The 20,330-nt window shown below is 38.6% G+C and overlaps 1 protein-coding gene across 6 annotated transcripts in view; it reads right to left on the reverse strand.

Moving 5' to 3' along the window:
• The window catches only part of EPB41L4A (erythrocyte membrane protein band 4.1 like 4A), a 119,986-nt gene that overhangs the window by 49,233 nt on the left and 50,423 nt on the right, over positions 1-20,330 (reverse strand). For all 6 annotated transcript variants that reach the window (XM_030512659.1, XM_030512663.1, XM_030512661.1 and 3 more), the window contains exons 5-9: positions 17,451-17,548; positions 14,342-14,462; positions 8,311-8,398; positions 5,580-5,668; positions 5,161-5,224 (exon numbers count right to left, since the gene is read on the reverse strand). In XM_030512659.1, coding sequence (XP_030368519.1) covers positions 5,161-5,224; positions 5,580-5,668; positions 8,311-8,398; positions 14,342-14,462; positions 17,451-17,548 — 460 coding nt within the window. The remainder of the gene's footprint in view (positions 1-5,160; positions 5,225-5,579; positions 5,669-8,310; positions 8,399-14,341; positions 14,463-17,450; positions 17,549-20,330) is intronic.

The following is a 20,330-nucleotide window of genomic DNA, read 5'->3' on the forward strand; positions in this document are numbered from 1 at the left end:
AATCTTGCCAGCCCACATGCCACTCTTCCTAGTCGCACTGAATATTAACATAGCATAAGGAGGGACCTTGCCCCACTACAGAGCACTCTGCATGTACATGTAATGCACGTGCATGTACATGTAACAGAAGTATTAGTACTAGCTCTGAAGCTACTGCTTCCCAACATTATTCTTTGCTGGGTTTGGCACATACCCGGATACTATAAATTGTTAACCCTAATAGGAAAGATTCTGTCTTTATATATTTACATAATGCATACCAATCATAGCTTATGTAACAAACAATGTATTATTACTGGTTATACTAGGTCAATCTTTCAGAACATTATAAAAGTCAGGAATCAAAAGTCATAATGCTGTGACAGTTTGAATAAAGCATGTCAATATTGAAGCAAACATATCTCACCCTCATATTATACCAGTTAAAACTTCATGAAAAACTTATCAAAACAAATCCAGACCTGACAGTAACACCTTAGTGGCAATGGATTTAAGTTTATGAAGGAATTTTAATCTTAGTTCTCCTTCAAAACTATTCATTACTGATGATTTTGCTATCAATCCTTGAACCAATCTTACAATCCTTCTAAGATGGCTCAGGAAGTGGTTAAGAAAAGCCAACAAAACCCCCAACCAACCAAAACAAGCCCAAACCATTCTATATGATGTATTAACAGTGGTTGCTCACCTCCACCCTCCATTACCACTCTGGCTGAAGTGGATGCAAATGCAAATTACGCAAAATTTATAATTCTTAGACCATAATAAAGATCAAAATGCTCTTATTTCCTGGAACTGAAATCTAAGTTAAATTGCACTTTAGAATGGGAAGAACATCCCTTGAAACCCTGTTCAATCTTCCCAATAAACCGTCTGAGGAAAAAATCAAATAAAAAATTCCTGCCTAGAACTTGTAATTCAAGACGCAATACGTGTGACAGAGCAAGAAGGGGTACAGCTGAACCACCCTATTAATATAATTACTTTTCATACTTCTGACACTTACAAAAAGCAGATTAAAAAAATAAAGCATATTTACAAGGTTTCCTGAGACTATTTAAAAGAACACAAGTTTCAGCTACCAGAATGGTGAGCATTATGTGCTTTGGAATTGCCCTGAAATTCCTCTAGCATGCATCAGTGGTTGGTGCTGCTCATGAAAACAGTCTTCAGTAACTTCACTTTCTGAATTCAGCTGAACTGGGCCTCTTCATCTGACTAAGCAAGACTACTGAGGAAGGAATGTCTTGAAAATGTGTAAATCATTCTTAAGTGCACAGTTTGGGGGTTTGCTCTGACTTGAAAGAACCCAAATTTCAAAATCTCTCAAACCAAAAATTTCAGACTTCCAAATGACCCTTCTCTTATAATATAAAGATAACAAAAGCAAGTGTTTTGCACATTCACCACTTTGCGGCTTGGTGAAAGAGAAAGATGAAAAGTAAGTAGTACAGAGGCTTTGCATAAACTTTGCGAAGGAGTGAAATCATTCACTTGCATGTTCAGACACGGTGCAAGCAAAGTAAATGGCACTGTTACAAAAAACAGTATGGGGTTGCGAGGAAGAGCACAGAACTACTTGGTACCTACAGGCAAAAAAGCTCCACATTCTCTCCTGCATATTATTACATTTACGTTCCCAACCTAGACAATCTATCAAAGCACATTTTTCTCTTACTTTGTTTCATGTCCTTGGTTGAGAGAGAAGTCTAGGAAGCAATCCTTGTTCCTCACATGGGGAAAGCACGGGAGGTGTGCTGTGCACCCCTCTGATTACAATTACCCATGTCTACATCAAGCATCCACTGTGACTATGCTTCATTTTGCTGAGGGGCAGCAGGGACTTTGGCAGCCACCTGTATTGCTGGATCATTTCCTGCTACTAGGAACTGAGGCACCAGATGGATCTCTCTGTTTTCTTAAAGGAAACTGCACAGAAATACGCTTTTCTCATCTTCAAAAATTCTTTGCAATTGTTTGTTGTGCTCGGGGAATCCTTCTGTGCAGTTCTCACAGAGGAAGAGCTCCTAATTTCGTGCTGATACTTAAGAGATTTCATGAAAAGCCTAACATTTTTGTAGAACTGAATTCACAGCATGGGACTACTCCAGGGACAGTGAAATACCAATTCAATGATTAACACCACTGAAAAAGAGTTTCTGCCAGCTGGTCCAGGTTATTAGTCTCACATGTTGGGATAATTCACAGATGGCCACATATCAAGGGCAGTATTTTGTTTCTGAGAGGGGAATAGCAATAGCTTTAGGGGGGAAACATATAATATAAGCAAAGTAGTGAAAGATAAAACATATAATACAGGCAAAGTAGTGAAAGATGGTCATGCTTGCACACAACAGCAACAGGTACACATGAAAAATAGGAAGTTAAATATACAGGATATGTTCTTATGGAAGAGATATGAAGTACAAGAGATTACACTGCAAAACAGGAAAGGTGAAGTACCTTACTTGATTAGCAGACAGTAGGCATAAGTATCTTCTGCTTAGTAAATCATCAAGTTTATGAAAAGCTAAACAATGTAAACAACAAACTCAGCTGACATAAACATGTCTGGCACAGGCACCCCGCAGTGTATTTTTTAGGCAGCTTAAGGACACGGACCTGTACATTCAGCCTGCCATGTCTGCCATCTGTCAAGGAGATCAGGATGTCCAATTCCATCCCTTTAGTGGGAAGCACACATTAAAATTCTTTCAGTAGGTTGAAAAAAAATAAAAAATCTCATCCAAATTTAAGCAACAACAAAGAAGTCACCGTAAGTCACCCCACCACACACAGGGGAAGAGCAACACTTCATCAGTAATAAAAGCACAGACGGCTTTCTCTTGATGAGCAGGTATATCCATGAAAGGTGCCTGTCAGTGTGAATAAAAGTAGGTAGTGTATGGAAACATAAACAAAAATTAGCCTGCACAGCATTTTCACTACAATATGGAAAACGTGATTCACACAAAGCACTCGACATACTTGGAAATAATCTGCTCTTCTTATTACAAGATGTTAACTCCTCTGCTATATGCCATGAAACTATGTGTAAGGCACGGTAAAGTCTCCATTACTTATCTTCATGAAACTTTGTTAGCATTCTTTCCAACTAACTGGAAACACCTAATATGTTCCAGACTTGGTATACCACATGTGAAACAAGGCAAGTATTAATTACCTGTGCCATAAAGTGATATTCTAGGAGGCAGGATGAAATAAAACTGGCACATTTACTCTCTACACTGCAACCTCTTGTCCAAATGGAAGGACTAAGTGATAGCATTTATTAAAAAAAAAAAAAAAATCATAAAAGAACAACAGAGGAATGAAAGAAATCTGTGAATTAAGTTTTCAAGGAGTATTTGAACATACAGTCGTGTAAATACGCTGATGAGCTTTTCCTCCTCTGGGTGCAGAACAGCATAAATTGTTATGACAGCTTTAATCTAGGCATTAAGGCTAGTGTTTACTTCTGCCAATACATAATTTTGTTCAAAGTGACACCACTTTGTTTAGAAAAAGGGGAGAGGAAGATTTTTCTGGGCCATTTTGGCCTTTCCTGATCTTGTTAGGATATGAAGCACTGTAGAAACTTTTCAAATGAGTATTAGTTGCAAAGGAGATTTCGATGACAGTACACACCCTTGTGTTTACTGTTCTCTTGAACAATTTCCTAAAAGTACCTGCTGAGACTTGAAATTAACAAGTGCTGTCAAAGCATATGCCTTATGATCACAATAGTAAGCGTTCAACAGCCATCAACATTCACAGTCTCAACTTAAGTACGTTTTTCAAAGCTTCTGTTCAGGATGTGAAACCTTTGCAATTCCACATGGTTCAAACAAAAACTACACATACATAGCATCAAACAGAAACTGCAGCATCACTTCAATGCAATTGATTCTAAGTCAAACTCATATTTGTCTATACATGAACAGGCATTCACCCTTCACATGAAACATTGAGAAAAGTTTTCCCAACCTTCACCCAGCCTTCAAACTACTCTCCAATTTCAACAAATACACCATAATGAATAAAATTCCCAGAGATTACCATACCAAACAGAAACAAACCACTTGGGAATAACAAAAGCAAAACTTGCCAATACATCTGCAGAGGCACAAGAAATGTTGTTGAAGACAGAAGCAAGACAACCAGTTAAAAGTATCCTTATATTTCCCAGAACATACTGAATGTACCAAATGGCCTCATGGAAAAATCATGGGTGAGACCAATAACTACTACACAGATGAATGAAGATACATAGATAATCAGTAGAGGGGAATGCTTTTGAAGAAGTTAGTACTTCTTCAATTTTCAAACCCAATATCCCAAAGAGACTTACAAAGTATTTTCAAAAAATAACTCAGCAAACTAAATTTATAACTCAACCACACACCACAAAGGCTGACTGCGACTCTTTCTTCTATGATACTTACCATTTTCCCTACATCCTCCACACCTTCCCTCTCCTTCCCCTACCCCACATGCTTTGTAGGTCATAAATATCTTTCTCGTTTTTTCCACTGACTCTATCTTAAAACCTCTTCTCCTGCTATCAAACTGTTATCCTTGCTCCGCTGGAACCAACACTGTTTTCTCTCAAATGGTCTAACAGCACAATGAAGTTAAACTCTTGACAAATGAGTTTCAAGCTACATTATGTGGCTGCTTTTGTTTCCAAGCTACAAAACTACTTGTGCCTAACAGCTTTTTAAGTTTTCCTCCATTCATATTTTTGTTAAGATAAGCATTCTCTACAGATGTAGCCTAGTTTAAAAGCACTATTTAAGATCATAAACAAGATACTGCAGAAGCAGTCTACTACAGAAGTAGTATTTACAGAGCAAAATATAAAACTATAATGGTTTGTTATAAAATTCCTACTTCCTACTGTTCTGCTGAAGTTCTCTACGCTCGCTACATAACATGAACAGAAAATCTTTCTTCCTCCCCTTTCTGCAAGCACCATCAGGAACATAGACTTGAGGATAAGGTAATATTCTTGCAGTAACTATCAATAAAATTAATTTCACTTTGATAGTTTCTTACATTTTAGTAAAATACATTAGGCTTTGATGAACAAACAAAAATTTCCACTTCATCAGACCTGGGATTAACTGTATTTTTCTTTCAGGCTTAAATAAAACTTACATCTTTTCCAAGAACTCTAAGCTCAAACTGTGTTTCCTTGAAGTGAACTTTTGTAATTCTAGGCCTGTAAGAAGACAGACAGAACTTTGTGAGTTTTTAATTTAATGCATAATAAAGTTATATATATTTACAAACAAAGACAAAAAGGAATTCACAGGTAGAATATTTTTTTTTTCAGGTATGCACCAGATATCAACAGAAAATTAGCAGTATTCAAACATTTTAACACAAGTATGGTAAAGGTGAACTATTTTTTTTCAATACTTGGATTATCGAATAAACAAAAAATCGTATAATCCAGACAAAGATTTCAAATTCCAAGCACACTTATTTTCTATTGATACAATTAACCTTTCAAATTGATACCACAAATCATACATTTCCATACAACATCGTTATTGTTTTTAAATTATACATACCAGAAATATTTTCCTACTTGTTTTTTATTCTTGTAGACAACAACTCCTATGGGTGTTAATCCTAAAAAGTATTCAGATTTGTTTTCACCCTAGAAAATAAAAATGTATGTCACTCATACTGTTGCATGTTGTATCACTGAAGCAGTGAGGTCTAGTGAGAAGTCAGCCAGACCATAAAATCATAGACTGGTTTGGGCTGGAAGGAGCCTTAAAGATCACCTAGTTCCAAACCCCCTGCCATGGGCAGGAACACCTTCCACTAAACCAGATTGCTCCAAGCCCTGTCCAACCTGGCCTTGAGCACTGCCAGGGATGGGGCACATACAACTTCCCTGGGCAACCTGGCAACTTCTTCCTAATGTCTAATCTAAATCTCCCCTCTGTCCGCTTAAAGCCATTCCCCCTTGTCCTGTCACTACATGCCCTTGTAAAATGTCCCTCTCCAGATTTCTTGTTGGCTCCCTTTAGGTACTGGAAGCTGCTCTAAGGTCTCCCCTGAGCCTTCTCTTCTGTAGGGTGAACAACCCCAGGCCTCTCAGCCTGTCTCCAGAGCAGAGGTGCTCAAGCCCTCGGAGCTTCTTGATGGCCTTCTCTGGACTTGCTGCAACAGCTCGATGACCCTCTGGTGTTGGGGGCACCACAGCTGAATGCAGGACTGTGGGGGGGGGGGTCTCACCAGAGCAGAGTAGAGGGGTAGATGACTGACTTGAACATACTGTAGATGACTGACTTGAACATACTGTTTCACTCTGCGTGCAAATGGGAATATAGTACTTGCTCTACTGGCGAATACTCCTACATGAGAACTTGCAGGCATGGAGGCAAAGAGGCAAGAAAGAATGGCAGTGTGGGAAAGACTAGGAGATTCCACGTGCCACGGTGAAAAGCAAAAATAACTTTTTTTTAAAAAAGAATTACTTTGGGATATTTGGCAAATGCCCAAAACGCAGAAACTAAACTCTTTATTCAGACACGAATGCAACAGATGAAGGTGAATACTGATTTTCTGACCTATTCTACTATAATAGAACCTCACAGCTACCTTCTTCCCTCCTAAAATATTATCACCTGCATACTGCTACCAAGTGAAGTAAGTCCTCTGAGAGAGTCAGAGCATTTTTTTGTTCAGAATGGGTAGCAACATGCAAAGAACAGCTGCATTCATCATCTCCAAAGGAAACCATTCCTGAGATCAGTATTTGAATTGCAAACCATGTCAGGAGAGAACAGGGTGAAAACCCTGGTGCCGAGTGGCAGAAAGCCCCTGTCTTCCCACTTTATGGTCAGTAACAAAAATCAGATGCGCCCTACACTTGAAAGAGTGCAAACCTTAGAGCATGAGTTTAGAAGAAAGTCAGTTGCAAAAGCTTGTTCATCTGCCTATTTGAGGCAACAACAAAGAGCGCTGCAAGCTCTAAACCAGCAGAGCATGAACCACAAAGAATATCAACTGTGAGACAGACTGACTGTAGAAAGCGTCCTTCTGTGTGACTACGGATGTGAGAAAGCTCAAGCACACCTGGCAAGCTTGACCTGTGCTCCTCAGTGAAGTAACTGCTAAAGGCAACTTTACTTTTAATATGACCAAACAAAGAAAAGAATTACATCTCTTCATGTGTCTGAAATGAGGGCTTCCGTTGCTGTTGTAGTATTAACAGGAACGATAATATTCACGGGTTAGACTTGGGCATATTACAGCTCATCCCCTTACTACCCAAAGCAGTGATATTACTGCACAGCAAAAGCAATTCCAGGCTCTGCTAATTTAACATGATTGTGTTGGATCATGTTGAATCTTGTTCCAGTAATTCCCCCAGCTTTCTATGGGTGGGAGGGGTAAATGGGATATGAATACAATTAAGCTACAGGGTGCATTAAAAACCACATCATATTACGGACTACACAATTTTCGGCAGGAAATACATACTTAATCTTCTGTTAGTATCTTGATTATTTTCTTTCAAGTAATTTTACAAAGTACTGACATCTAACTCAATTAACTATCTATATTACAATTCTCCATTTGAACTTCTGATTTTCTTTTATTCAAAAAAACCTGCCACAAGCGCAATTATTCAAACAAGACAGAATGATGTTTCCACCAGCAGCATGTAGCCTCCAGGTGATGGATTGGATCCTATCCCATCATACATGCCGTTTTACAAAAGAAGTGGAGAGTTTTGCTGAGGCAATACAGACAACTTGCAGTGCTGCACAATACAGCAGAGGAAAAGCTGGAAACATACTCTGGATCTTTAGCAAAACCTTCACAATAAGTATTAAAAAAAAGCCAGACATGCTGCTGCTACCCCACCCTAGTTTTCACTATGGTATTGAAAAGGTTTCAGGACACACTTGCTGCCATTTACACAAGAAAAATGTGCAAATTCTTGTGCCAAAGCCAAAGGTTATAACCCTCTCTCATCTCTTCTGACACTTGCACTCATTACTTCTTATTTATCTAAACTGTTTTTTTTCCAGAGTATAACTGATTGTCTTTTATAGTTGTTATACAATCACAGCCTTTCATCTAAAAACCAACAGGCTTCTGTAGGTAGAATGACTGGATCCCCTCAGTCTGTAAATATGTACTCCTTTGCATTTCTTAAGTACAGTGCTTCCTCGCAAGTTATTCTGTGGCAAGCAAACGATATAAATACTATCTCCCCACTTTAGTACAAGAAATTTTTTTTCATTGTTACCAAATTTGAAATATTTAAAAAATACTTACATAAACAGGATGGAGATCCACTCCATACATTTCCAGGGACTTGGCCACCCCTAAAAAGTTCACTTCTGCCTCAGCAGGAACTTGACCCCTGTACACAAAATTCCATGTAAGAACTTTGCACTTCCAGTCAACATATTAAAATAGATCACATTAACAGAGACAGTATGCTGGACAGGTATGCAATCCTTCCTTCCATTTGTTTAGACTGTCATTGCCCTTTCAGCACTTCCTGAAAGGATACCTTCAGCTTATACTTCTGCTTGCTCCAAGTGAGACTGGACAGTAGGCACAAATTTTCTCTAAACTTTCTATTTTTCTTTCTACTAAACTCTCTGCTTTAAGATCTTATCACAGATATATCCTATCATATACACAATGTATGCCTACTACAGTGGCTAATCTTTTCCCTGCTGTCACAAACACACGTCAGACATTCCATTTTTAGGTTTGAATATGCAAAATAACTTTTTCTCAGAAACTATACATGATAATTAATAAAGCAGGAATAGAATGACTGACTGGGGTACTATTTCCCCATAGCAGTTTCTGAAAGCAGAGTTCATGACTTCAGAAAAAATATTCCTTTCTTCATAAAATCTTGCCTATAGAAAGTCACACCAACTGGTAATCACCAAGTCTGCTATGGTGAAAACAAAGTTTGACATCCGTCTCATGAGACTACCTGTTTCAAAGATCCAGCTTGCCTTCCTATCAGCAAATATCAATTCACCAGTTTAAAACTACTATCATCAGCATGCTGGTTGGAAACAGGGGAAAACCGGAGGGGAAAAACTCCTTGCTATTAGGAACATATTTGACATCAGCGATGAAGGATTTATTTTCAAAAAGAACAAAATGACCAAATAAATTCAAAGTCATCAACAGACTTATCCTCAGAATTTAAATTTTTCTTTCCTTAATAACTGCCATTGGTACAAGAGCAAAACACTCTGTTTCAAGCCTGAAATATCTGAAGCTACTTTTTCATCTTCACTCCTTTTTAATACTTCTGTGAAAGTTACTGAACTGTTATTGAGAAAGTACAGCATATACTGTGAAAATGTCAACTCAAAAAGATGCATCTCCTGCTTCACCCTGTTATTGTTCTCTTGGGGAAATACTTCACTGCATTTGCTACCTTTCAAATCCGAAGTGTGAAACAAAGCTCAACATTTTGACTCAAGACCTGGAAAAGTCATGCAATATGCACATTCTCGCTCTTTGTCTTCAGCCTAGCAACTACCTTCCAGGTTTTGCCAACTTTGTGCTATGCTTGACAAAGTAAAAAACATATCTAACATGAAAGACTGAAATAGTGTGCTAGCATGAATGCAGCAGTGTAGGTATTTAAAATGCTCGCCTATACGGCAGATGGGCAGCTTCAGCCCACCTATTCTGCATAGTAGCACTGATACTGTTTCAGGTGTTGGCCCTTCTTTCCAAGGACTTCTAGAAAAGCAGCAGACCTGAAGCTTGTAAGGGAAATCTCTTTCTTGCAAGGGCTGGATTTCCCAGTAGATCTGTGATTCATCTCTGTACTCAGAATAAGCAGAACAGTGGATATTCAGCACATCAGTACTGTCACATCTGACATGTCTTTTATCCACTACCGCTACAAAAACTTATTCCACAACTTGATTTTTTTTTTTTTTTTTTTTTTTTTTTTTTTTTTTTTGAATCTTGTTGGTAGCTCTCAGAAATGTAAAGAAAACATTCACTGAAGCAATATTGTCTTACTGAGTTCCCACACAGGCTAAACATCAGCCCCGAGCAAAGTGAATTATGCCACTACTGAATTACTGCTAGAATCCAACACAAATTTAAATATTGCTACTAGCATTTCCTTACTGACCATACCTAAAAGAATGATGATGTGCTTATCCCACTTTGCCACCTGTCTTTGAAAGTACCAAAAGTCTCAAATGCCAAATAAGTGTGTGCATGTATACATTTTCACAATAATACATAATTTGTAAGAAATTTGCAAAACTTGTAAAGGAAGCAAAGATGTGAGCTGGAGCTTCTAAAGGAAGCAGACGGAAGCCAGAGGACGAAGTCCTCCCAAATACAAATGAAGAAGACAGAACATGAAGGGGAGAGAGAAATATCACGGGCTGAAACAATTCCCACCATTACAACAGGTGTTTCATTTTTACCATGTATGAAAATACAAACTCTCCTCCTCATCATATAACCTGACAATACTCTCCAAACTTTAACAGTCTTTGCAGTTGGTTATGACAGAGCAGGCAAGGTAACAGCCATGCAGCTGACAGGTACTGCTCATTGAGATGGACAAAGAGCACCTGAGTGCCACTGATGGCCCTAAACAATATTGAAAGCTACTCTTAAAGCTAACTATCCCTAAGGATGTCATACCGATTCAAAATACTTGACTTGCCAAGTATCAATTAGTCCCAGATCTGCTGTAGTCTGGAACAGAAAACGTCAGAGGTCCAAGACAAGCTCTCCCATTTGCACTGAGGGATCATATCCCTCCTTCAGCACCACAAGTATCTGCTTCTTCATGTGCAAGCAGGGAAGCCACTGCTTGCTCCTCCAGATGTGCCTGACAACATAAGGTCACCTCATCCTGCTATCTGACCTTGGGATTGTCATGCTGGTTTATAGATAGGACAGCGGCAGTAGGCAGTCTGCAGAGTCTTGATGCAGTCAGAAACCCACTCCAACTCTGATTTCCCTCACCTTACTTGATTCAGAACGTGGCTCAAAACTGCATCCTGAATTAATTCCTGAATAGCTAGTGTGCCGTGTAAAAAAAATGAGAGAGAACCCGCAACCAAAACGAGTCTACCTGGAAGCAAGGTACACACAGGACCACAGCTGTCCTGCAAAAATCTCCACGCTTCCATGCTGCGCTCCAGAAAGGATAAAGTAGTTCTTCCAAACCATATCACAAACCTGTCCCTAAAATGTTTCTGGTAAGCAAGATAATTTAGGATATGCTCTCAGCCATTGTAGCTTCAAGCCTCTTAACTAGAGACTGCTGTCTCCTGTAAAGAAGTCAATGCTGGCAGTGCTGATGATGACAGTCAGGCTGAACTAGCAATGGGTACACCTTACTCTCACTCTCTTTTCTGATGCTGCTAAATCCCTGACACCTAACTGCAGCCAGGCAGCAAAAGAGCTTCAGAGCTCTATATCAATAAGCTTACAAAAACTTATAAGCTTATAAAGACAGTGTCAAGACAGTTATGACTTCTCTTTGCAACCACTCTTCCCCCAGCTTCTTCAAGGTTACAAACTTTTTGAGACAAATGGGTCTTAATCTGATTTACTGCACTAATGACTACAGAAACTTGAGAGAGAGAAATTAAGGTTGCTTAGTATCAGTGGCCTGGTACATAGCAATTCATCTCAAATTTCATTTCTGAAACATAACCACCTCTGATGTTGAACCAAACTCTCTGTTACTCAGTTTCCAATCTCTAGAACTGAAAAAACAGCCGTTTTCTAATTCACAGAAGAACCTGTAATAAGGTTCTCTGTAAATCATCAATTACTGTAAGGCGGTCAGGCAACTACATAGAAATAATTAGTGAACAACAGACTCTCTTCACTGAAAGAGAAAGCTCAGGTCAAAGTGGAAACTGGCACAGACTCCAACTACAGAAGAACTTTTCAAACAGAACAGCTGTGTCTCTGAGTTAATACCCATTCTCATTAAACAAGTCACAAATAACACTAGCATGCAAAACTACAGGCAAGAAATTACTTAACCTTTATCAAGACCGTGGCTCCTTTATAGCAAGAGAATCAAGAAACCTAAATTTACATACAAGATGGCTAGCTCTGATTATCTTTACATTACTTTAACAAAGGGTATGATGAGCATACTCATAAAAAGTTTTTTACTGCTCCCATCTTAATGAATGGCTGTACCACAATTGCACCTAACTTGGACTTGTTAGAACAAGCTTCTTTACACTTACCAGGAATATGAATTTGGAGATAAGCGAGTAAATGTTTAATTTGGCTTTGAGTACGGTTGAACTTCTGGCATACATTTTATTTTCAAAACCAATTTCATGTTTTGCATTTTCTAAGGCACTGTAGTCTAATATTTGGAACAGCAGGTTGGGAAGCCAAATCTCTCTAACCTGCAGCGCTTTCAGACAGCGATTGGCAGTTCGGGCTCTGTACCAGCAGTACTTCAAGTCTAAAACTAACCTCACTGAAAGTATGCCATACATAGAAGGCCACTTCTAAAAATGAGTAAGTGGGACAAAAAGTGTCTCTAAATTGCTGAGGATTTTTTTATATTTTTGTACATCTAGAGGCAGTGTAAACTTCCTTTAAGACGACTACTTACACAGCTGCTGCAAATGCATCTAGTATTTAACCTACATTCACACAGAATCACTTTCTAGCTCTGCCACCTTTACTGGAAATGACATTCTTTGCTCCATCGTTCCTACGAAATTGCTGTTTTTCCTCTCTATGTTGTTGCTGTTGTTCATCTGTCAAGCACTGACAGAAACGATGGGGCCAAAGGTTACTACTAGTTCTTATCTTGCTTCGCTTATCTGTTGGGCACCCCAGTCCATTTCCTGGTTGTCCATACTGCAGTTTTGCTTTTTTGCTTCCCAGTAATCAAGGGAAGGCACTGTACGCGCAGATTGCAGCCTGACAGAAAATCAGCTGACTCCTAAAGCAGCATATTGGGATCCACCATCAGGCAGAGATTATCCAGAATGTCAATGACAGTACAGCTCAGATGTTTTGTGTCTAAGGTGATTATTATTCCAGTAATTGAAAGACAGAGAATTGAAGTTCTGCAATCTCCATAACAAAAATGAATCTGCCTTGTCAAACTTTTATGAAGGTTAAGTTGGGAATGCATGAATCTTTCAGGTCTGTTGACATACATGTTTCAGATATCTGCAGCCCTCCTCTGTCTTGTCTGCAGTATGCAGACAAGTCACATTCTCCTCCTGCCCCTGTCAAGTACCATAACTCTAGCTGAATCCCACCTTCTGAGCTCCTTCTCATACGTAAGAAATGTTACCAGATATAGTTTCAATGCCTGTGAACTTCGATAGTGCCTTGGTCAGTTTAAATCAAAATTACTTTGAGGCCCGCAAATATCCTGTGTTCCCACTGCTTTAAAGTCACTTGCAAAGTTTTGGAATTTGTTTGGGTTTTGTCCAGAAACCAGCACTTTGAATGCCTTGTGTTATTTAGTACTGTCTGATGACTCTGCTTCTAGGTGTTGCTTTTTTTCTTAGAAATCATATGTTCTTCCTTACAGTGAAATCCATTATATTGTCCACTGCCAATATGTTTTATGTAAGATATGTTGGTTAATAAAATGAAGAGACTTTATGCTTGTAAAACCAAACTGTCTCTTTAACTCACACAGACATTGCAGCTAAGATTATCACTTAAACCATGGGCATACAAACTGCTTTCCTGGTACCTCCTGCAATGTGAGCTGCTCCTACAAAGAAACGTTCATGCAGGTTGCTACAAGCACTCCTTCATTACCCGAGCTAAGGATCTGGCAAGAAAATAGAGGCTTCATTGTACCAAGTGCTGTAAATTATTAAATTAAAAGTGGTTTTGTCCCAACAGGTCATTTGAATACAAAGGGCAGTACAAAGAAATGTTATCCCCATTTTACAGACAGTAGACTGGGGCATGGGCATAATAAGCAATATGACCAAACAGGAAATCTGTCCTGGAACAGGGAACTGAACTTGCAGACTTTTATTTATTTAACTACAAAACTAAAAGAACACAGAAGAGCTATTAAAACTGCTGGTTCTGAAACACCCATATGTAGGTCTGACATACATCGTATTTCCAGTTATCGTCCCATCAGTTCCTAAAAGAACAACTTCAATTACATAAAATGCTTCCTGTTTCTGAGGGACATAAATGAACTCTGTGTTCTTCCGCTGGGTCTAGAGACCTCCACTCTGCAGCACAAGCTGCTGCCTTCCTCACCTACCAAGCATCTCTGTGTCTGATGTTACCTGCCAAGTTCCCAACAGTACCAAGTTCTTACATCAGAGTTTTGTGTATCCGCTCTATGGCTTCCTCCAGCTCTTCCTTCTGGTCTGGAACAAAGCGGTACTCCGAGACGTAACCTGCAGTGTGCTTATATGGGTCATAGTCCCCCAGCTCAGCTAGAGGATACAAGAAGAAAAGAAAGGTCACCTATTTTCAACACCTTATGTTAACCAAGAAGTGTTATATCATCCACTTATTGGTCCCAAGACACCTGTTTCCAACTGTCTGTCAATTTACCATGTAGTCCATTAAAAAACCCCAATACAGTACATAACTGTGTTATTCATATGACCACACATAAAACCAAGAAAAAAATGTTTTTAGTCATTTTAAAAGAGAAATGGAAGGTTCAGAGCTAGAGGTTTTGACAGAAAATGTACCACTTCTACAGGACTGAATATAATTTTGTCCAAGCCAGCAAAGTCGAAATTTGATGACATATATTATTTGGCAGCACATGTAAAAGAAGTGTAGAAAAAAAGTTTGGGTTTTGGAATATCTGTGCCCTCACAGTAGATGTAATAGCAGAGACAGAACTGACCCACGTTCTTGCTGGGTCTCCTAAAACAGATGTCAGTGTGGGAATGCAAATGGAGACAAATATCCTGAGATACCTGGAGGTATGCCTTTCTAAAGGTAAGCATTGTTTCTTGTGAGGAAACACAAGACTTCATTTTCAATAAAATATCAATATATTTCCTGAACATTAAATTTACTTTCAAATAAAAATTATTTTTTTAGAATAACTTTCTTAAAGAACATAATGGATAGCTGGTATAATTTTCTTTGAAACAACCTTGAAATTTGCATACATTACTTATGTCAGATTACATGATGCAATACAATTATAAAATAAATAAGGAGAACTCACTTCTACTGATCTTATCTATAATTGCATTTATCTGAGAAACTTTGAAAATTAGTATTTCAATTTTTTAATAACCCTAAGTAAAATCTATGTAGACTGGGCTTCTCTGAAGAAAGCTTCACAGGATGTTTCTATCCAATGCCCACAAAGCCAAAAACATAGCCAAAAGGAGGCTTCAAGATGCAAGAAGCAAAGGACTCATCTAACAACTCCTGTTTCTTTCCAGAATTTAATGATGTTTCTAGGACAAGACAGCGATCTGCTCAGTAGGGATGTTGAAAAGTTTCTCCAGAAAACCTCTGTCAAAATAACGTGGTTCTTGCCCGAAACAGGAATAAGAACAGGAAAGACTACAACAGCCACAACTCCAGCACTCTCAATAGGAAAATTCTGCAAAATGTGCCATAGGTACTGATTTTTCCACCATCTCCACTACAACAGTATGCAATCTTTGACTACAAAAAGCGGAAAATTATTCATTTGTTAAGAACAGGACCTGCCTGAAGACCAAAGATGACACCCACGCACAACCTGAATGGTGAGAGGAGGGCTCATGACTGGAGCAGCACATGGGTAGAGGACCCTGGGAGAACACCGGGCCCTGGCTCCTCCTCTGGATCTTGGCAGCTGCTGGCTCCACCAGGCAAGACACCACAAGTATCATTATAGAAGCAGAGATTCTCAGCTAATACCAAATTCCCACAAATGCACTTAACCTTAGTTTAGGAAAGAAAAAAGTACGGTCTGTCTGGCACACCACCTTTGGACAGGCTGTTGACCTCGGTGCTGATGCCCTGGGTTCATGTTTTCAGTACCTGACACAGACATTTCTCAGGTGTTTTTATATACTTTGAGCAATTGCAGGCTCTAAATAAAAAGACAAAGCTTTTTATAGTCAATGGGAATTATTATTGCTGATTCCAGGACTAGCTTTAAACCACTGTTTGTAACCTTTGCCATGCTTTAATTCTCCTCTCTCACATGAGCTTCTTCATTGTTTTCCAACAGAATATCTAAGACTAGAATCTCAGTTACAGGATTTTATACCAAAACAACAGCTCCCCATATTCTAACCACCTTACAAAATGACTGAAGAACAAGAAATTATTCTTTTTTACTCATCTCTAATAATACCATTAAGATGTTACCATCATTACGCATCTTCCTGCCTCATACTTGCAGCATTTTTTCAGGGAAGGCATGTATGCCAGTAGAGCGAAATGTGCATTGCAAACAGTTTTTCAGAGTATGACATGTCACATTTCTTAGACAGGAAAATGAAGTAAAAAATAATTGTATACAAACTGCCTGAATTTTTAGCTTTTTAGGAACACATATAACACACCATGAAATTCTATATAATGCCCTCTTCCATTTTATACACATATTATTCTGCCTTGCTACTCTAAAACGGAAATTTAAGGAGGACTACTTTTTATGTTGTATTAAGTGTTGTTAAATCACACATGGAACACTAATAATACAGATAATCTCTGCTTAATACTTATCACTCATGAGAAATTTAAATTTAACATAGAAAAAATTACAAATACAGGTCCCAGCATGGCTCATCATACAATTCTTGGTTACCAGTTGTGTTTGAATACAAAGCTTGAGCTGTAATGTGAAAGGAATAACTGGTAGACAGAAAGCTCCTCTCTAATTGATTGATAGTTCTATCAAGTATGCAGGATATAACATCCACTTCTGAAAAGCTAACTACTGATGGTTGAATGCAGATAAATGACAGATAGAATTAAAATTCTTCACTTCAGGTCAAAACACATCCTCCCTTCAAGCATAGGCTCATTCATATTAACATAATCTAATTCTTGAAAGGATCTTTGATTTGACAGACTTTGTTGGCTGAGGCTGCCAACAGCCTACCAAATCTATGACCTCTTGATAAAGGTTCTGTCATACTTTATGTACAATCCAGAGTAAGTCACAAAGACTTAAGTACATGACAAGATATTCCTCAGCAACGCAAAGTGTTTGGCAGAATCTTCAGACTGACTTTTCAGTTTCTTCTTTACATTAACTTCTATATTGCTTCCCTATTATCTGTTCAGAAGAGTCACCTGTTTACAGTTCTTTAGATGAAATCAGTCATATTAGTTTTGTTCTGCTTTGAAATGAATGCATAAAGTATTAGTGAAGTCTTCAGTCACCACTTAAAATTAATCCTAATGCAGGATTAACAGAAATAAGCTGTCAGCTGGCCAGAAGAACTCACACTGAATTATATATGCTCCCAGCTGTGCTGCAGTGTTGCTTGGACAAGGCAAACGGCCCTGTAAAACATCTTGCTTGACCTGCAAGAAAAATTGATACCTAAAACAGAGAGAGAAAACAAAATCATTATTTCAATGTTGAGTTTGATGCATCAAGTAATGTTACATCATATTCCATTTTACTGAAGACATGCCATGTACCATAACCACGTGACAGTCAAGAACCTTTCTTACTGACTTATCCCCTACTGACCCTGAAGTAACAAACAAGATGAATTTAGTGAAAGAACTTAGGTAGGGGGACACTCTGTAGTTTTCTCATCTGCTTGTATCATGCAGATATAACTAATTTTCCCCCTTAAAACATACTTTCTCTCTTTCGACTTTCATAGAGCAGTCAGAAAGTGGGGAAGAGGACTAAGAATCAGAAAAATTGAACAAGTAACCTATCAAAGGGCCAAAGCTTAACCTGATCAGTGCATCGAAGTAAGGGAGAACTGGGTATTGGATACTTTTTTACTCAAATGTTTCCTTTTCACACACCCAAGTATCAACTCTAAAGCATCCAACAGACTTGATGGACGTCTGCACCTCCATGAAAAGGATGGAAGGGCGTACCACCAGCAGCTAACTGCATGTGTGGTAACATGGAGTACTCTCCTTCTTGGAGTAGAGATAGCAGGGGTGAAAATGTAATTTTCAAAGTCTACACTTTATGAAGCATATACTGAAACCACTTCCAGTGAAACAATATGCACAAAACAGGTAGAAAAGTAAAGACAAGAGAACAAGCCACCATAAAAAGAATCTGCTTGGTTTTGCAATTCCCTATACTCATTTATAGGAAACCTTTCAAACACTGGTTGCATTTTGTCTGGTTTTACTACAATAGATGTTTGCAGGATTTCATGTCAGCCTAAGCAAATTTCTTGTACCAAGCTCCTACAACAGGTAACAATACTGAGAAGGTAACTTTTTAAAGAAAAAATCGTCACCCATACAAGAATATAGTTTTTTCATTATTCACTAATTCAACTTTATCTATATAGAGCCATTCAGCTACACTGAAAATAATTTATTCTGTGTTAGTACAAGTTACTTATGAAAGCACCTTGGAATGATCTGTAAGTTCAAAGTGCATTTACGCTGATTTCACAGAAGTTCGCAAACTGCAGGTTGCATGACAGCTGATCACAAATCACTTAAGATGCAATCAAATTTACTAGATTTTATCAGCCCAGATGAGCACCTGAAAAAGGATAAGAGTGTCTTTCTGGTTAATGATCCCCCAGAATTTTTGCTGTGACAGATACTACAGGAGGAATGTCCACCCTTTAAAAAAAACGGCTAATACTCTCTGCCTTAAAGGACCAAGGCACTGTGTAAGAATTTTCTGGGAATGTCATGAGGGAACACAAAGCATGTACACTCAGTGTTTCTTCACTCTAAGCAATACCTCAGCAGTGCTTCTAGCTTATGTTTGCCAGTCCTATCTAGACAAAGCTTCTCTGTATGAATGGTAATAATGACAAAAATTATTTTACATCTACTGTGGAGTACACAGCATCTTCTTTTTAACATGAAATGCATTTCTGATATGCACCCATCTTTCTGTTAGCACTCCTCCATCTCCACAGTGCTTCTGTAGAACTTCACACTAGATGACACTACAAATGTTTTCTCCACGTAGCAGACATCTATACTTCTATATTCTCATAGTGTAGTCTCAAAACAAAGCAGAACAGGAAACTGCAAAAAACACCCCGTCCTTGCAGGAAAAAACAATCAGAGCCAACTGTTAAGTGCGTAAGTGACTCCTCTAAAGTGAACAATCTGAATTCCCACTGAATCCACTAAGCTCCTCTCCCTTTTGCCACAAAGGACAAAAAGACCTTTTATCCAAACTTGTAGCTAAAGCACTCTCACCTTGTGCACTGTCAAGTTTGTCACATATATATGATAGCGGCTAAGCACTAGTTTGCTCTAGCAAACACATACAATAAACACCGCAGCATTAGCTTTTGCCTACAAGCCAGACAGATTTTGCTGTAAAGCAATTACAAATTTGACGTTTTCATTATTTGCCAATAGTAATCATGTAATGCCACAGATCACCAATATCTAATAACAGCAGTGCCTGCTCTCATATCCATAAAATGACAAACATGCTCCAAAGAAACATACTGGTTAGCACAAACCAGTTAACACTTTTTGATCATTAGAATTACACACTTCAGCAGAAAATTGTTATTATAAAGAAAAGTAAGGCCTTTAATCCCTCCTAAGCAAGAAGAGGTTTCTTTTTTTATTTCTGGGGTAAAAAAAACCAAAACAAAACAAAAACAAACAAACAAACAAAACCACCAAAAACAATCAAACAAAAAACCCCCTTCATTCCAAGATTCAAGGGTCTACAGGAACAAATGCTCAGAAACATTGAGGGCTATTGATTATTCAACATATTTTGTCGAAGACTGTCAACACAAGCGTATCACTTTCTTACGCCTTCCCTCTGTGCCTTCTAAGGCGCAAATTCTGCATAACCAACTACTGTGAAGACATCAACAGAGGCTTAGTAATTATATTAAAATGCTTCCCGGCTAGAGTCACACACCTAATCAGCAGTGCAAATCAATGACTGACCTTATCACAAGGCAAAGAGAAACAGTTTTTGAAAACTTAGCCCCTGTCATCTCCCAGACAGAAATCCACCCTGCCTCGTGGATAGCAATCACAACAGGTTCGGTGTGAAAACCTCCCTCCCCAGGGCCATTCATCCTACCCTGTGAGCAGGGCTGAAAGTGCTTCTAGAAAAGTATAGGAAAACTGCATCAAACTTTCATGGTACATGGGCATCACATTGTGGCCAGTTTAGAGTCTTT

The sequence above is a fragment of the Strigops habroptila genome, chromosome Z (genome assembly GCF_004027225.2).
Source record: "Strigops habroptila isolate Jane chromosome Z, bStrHab1.2.pri, whole genome shotgun sequence".
Taxonomy (NCBI): Eukaryota; Metazoa; Chordata; class Aves; order Psittaciformes; family Psittacidae; genus Strigops; species Strigops habroptila.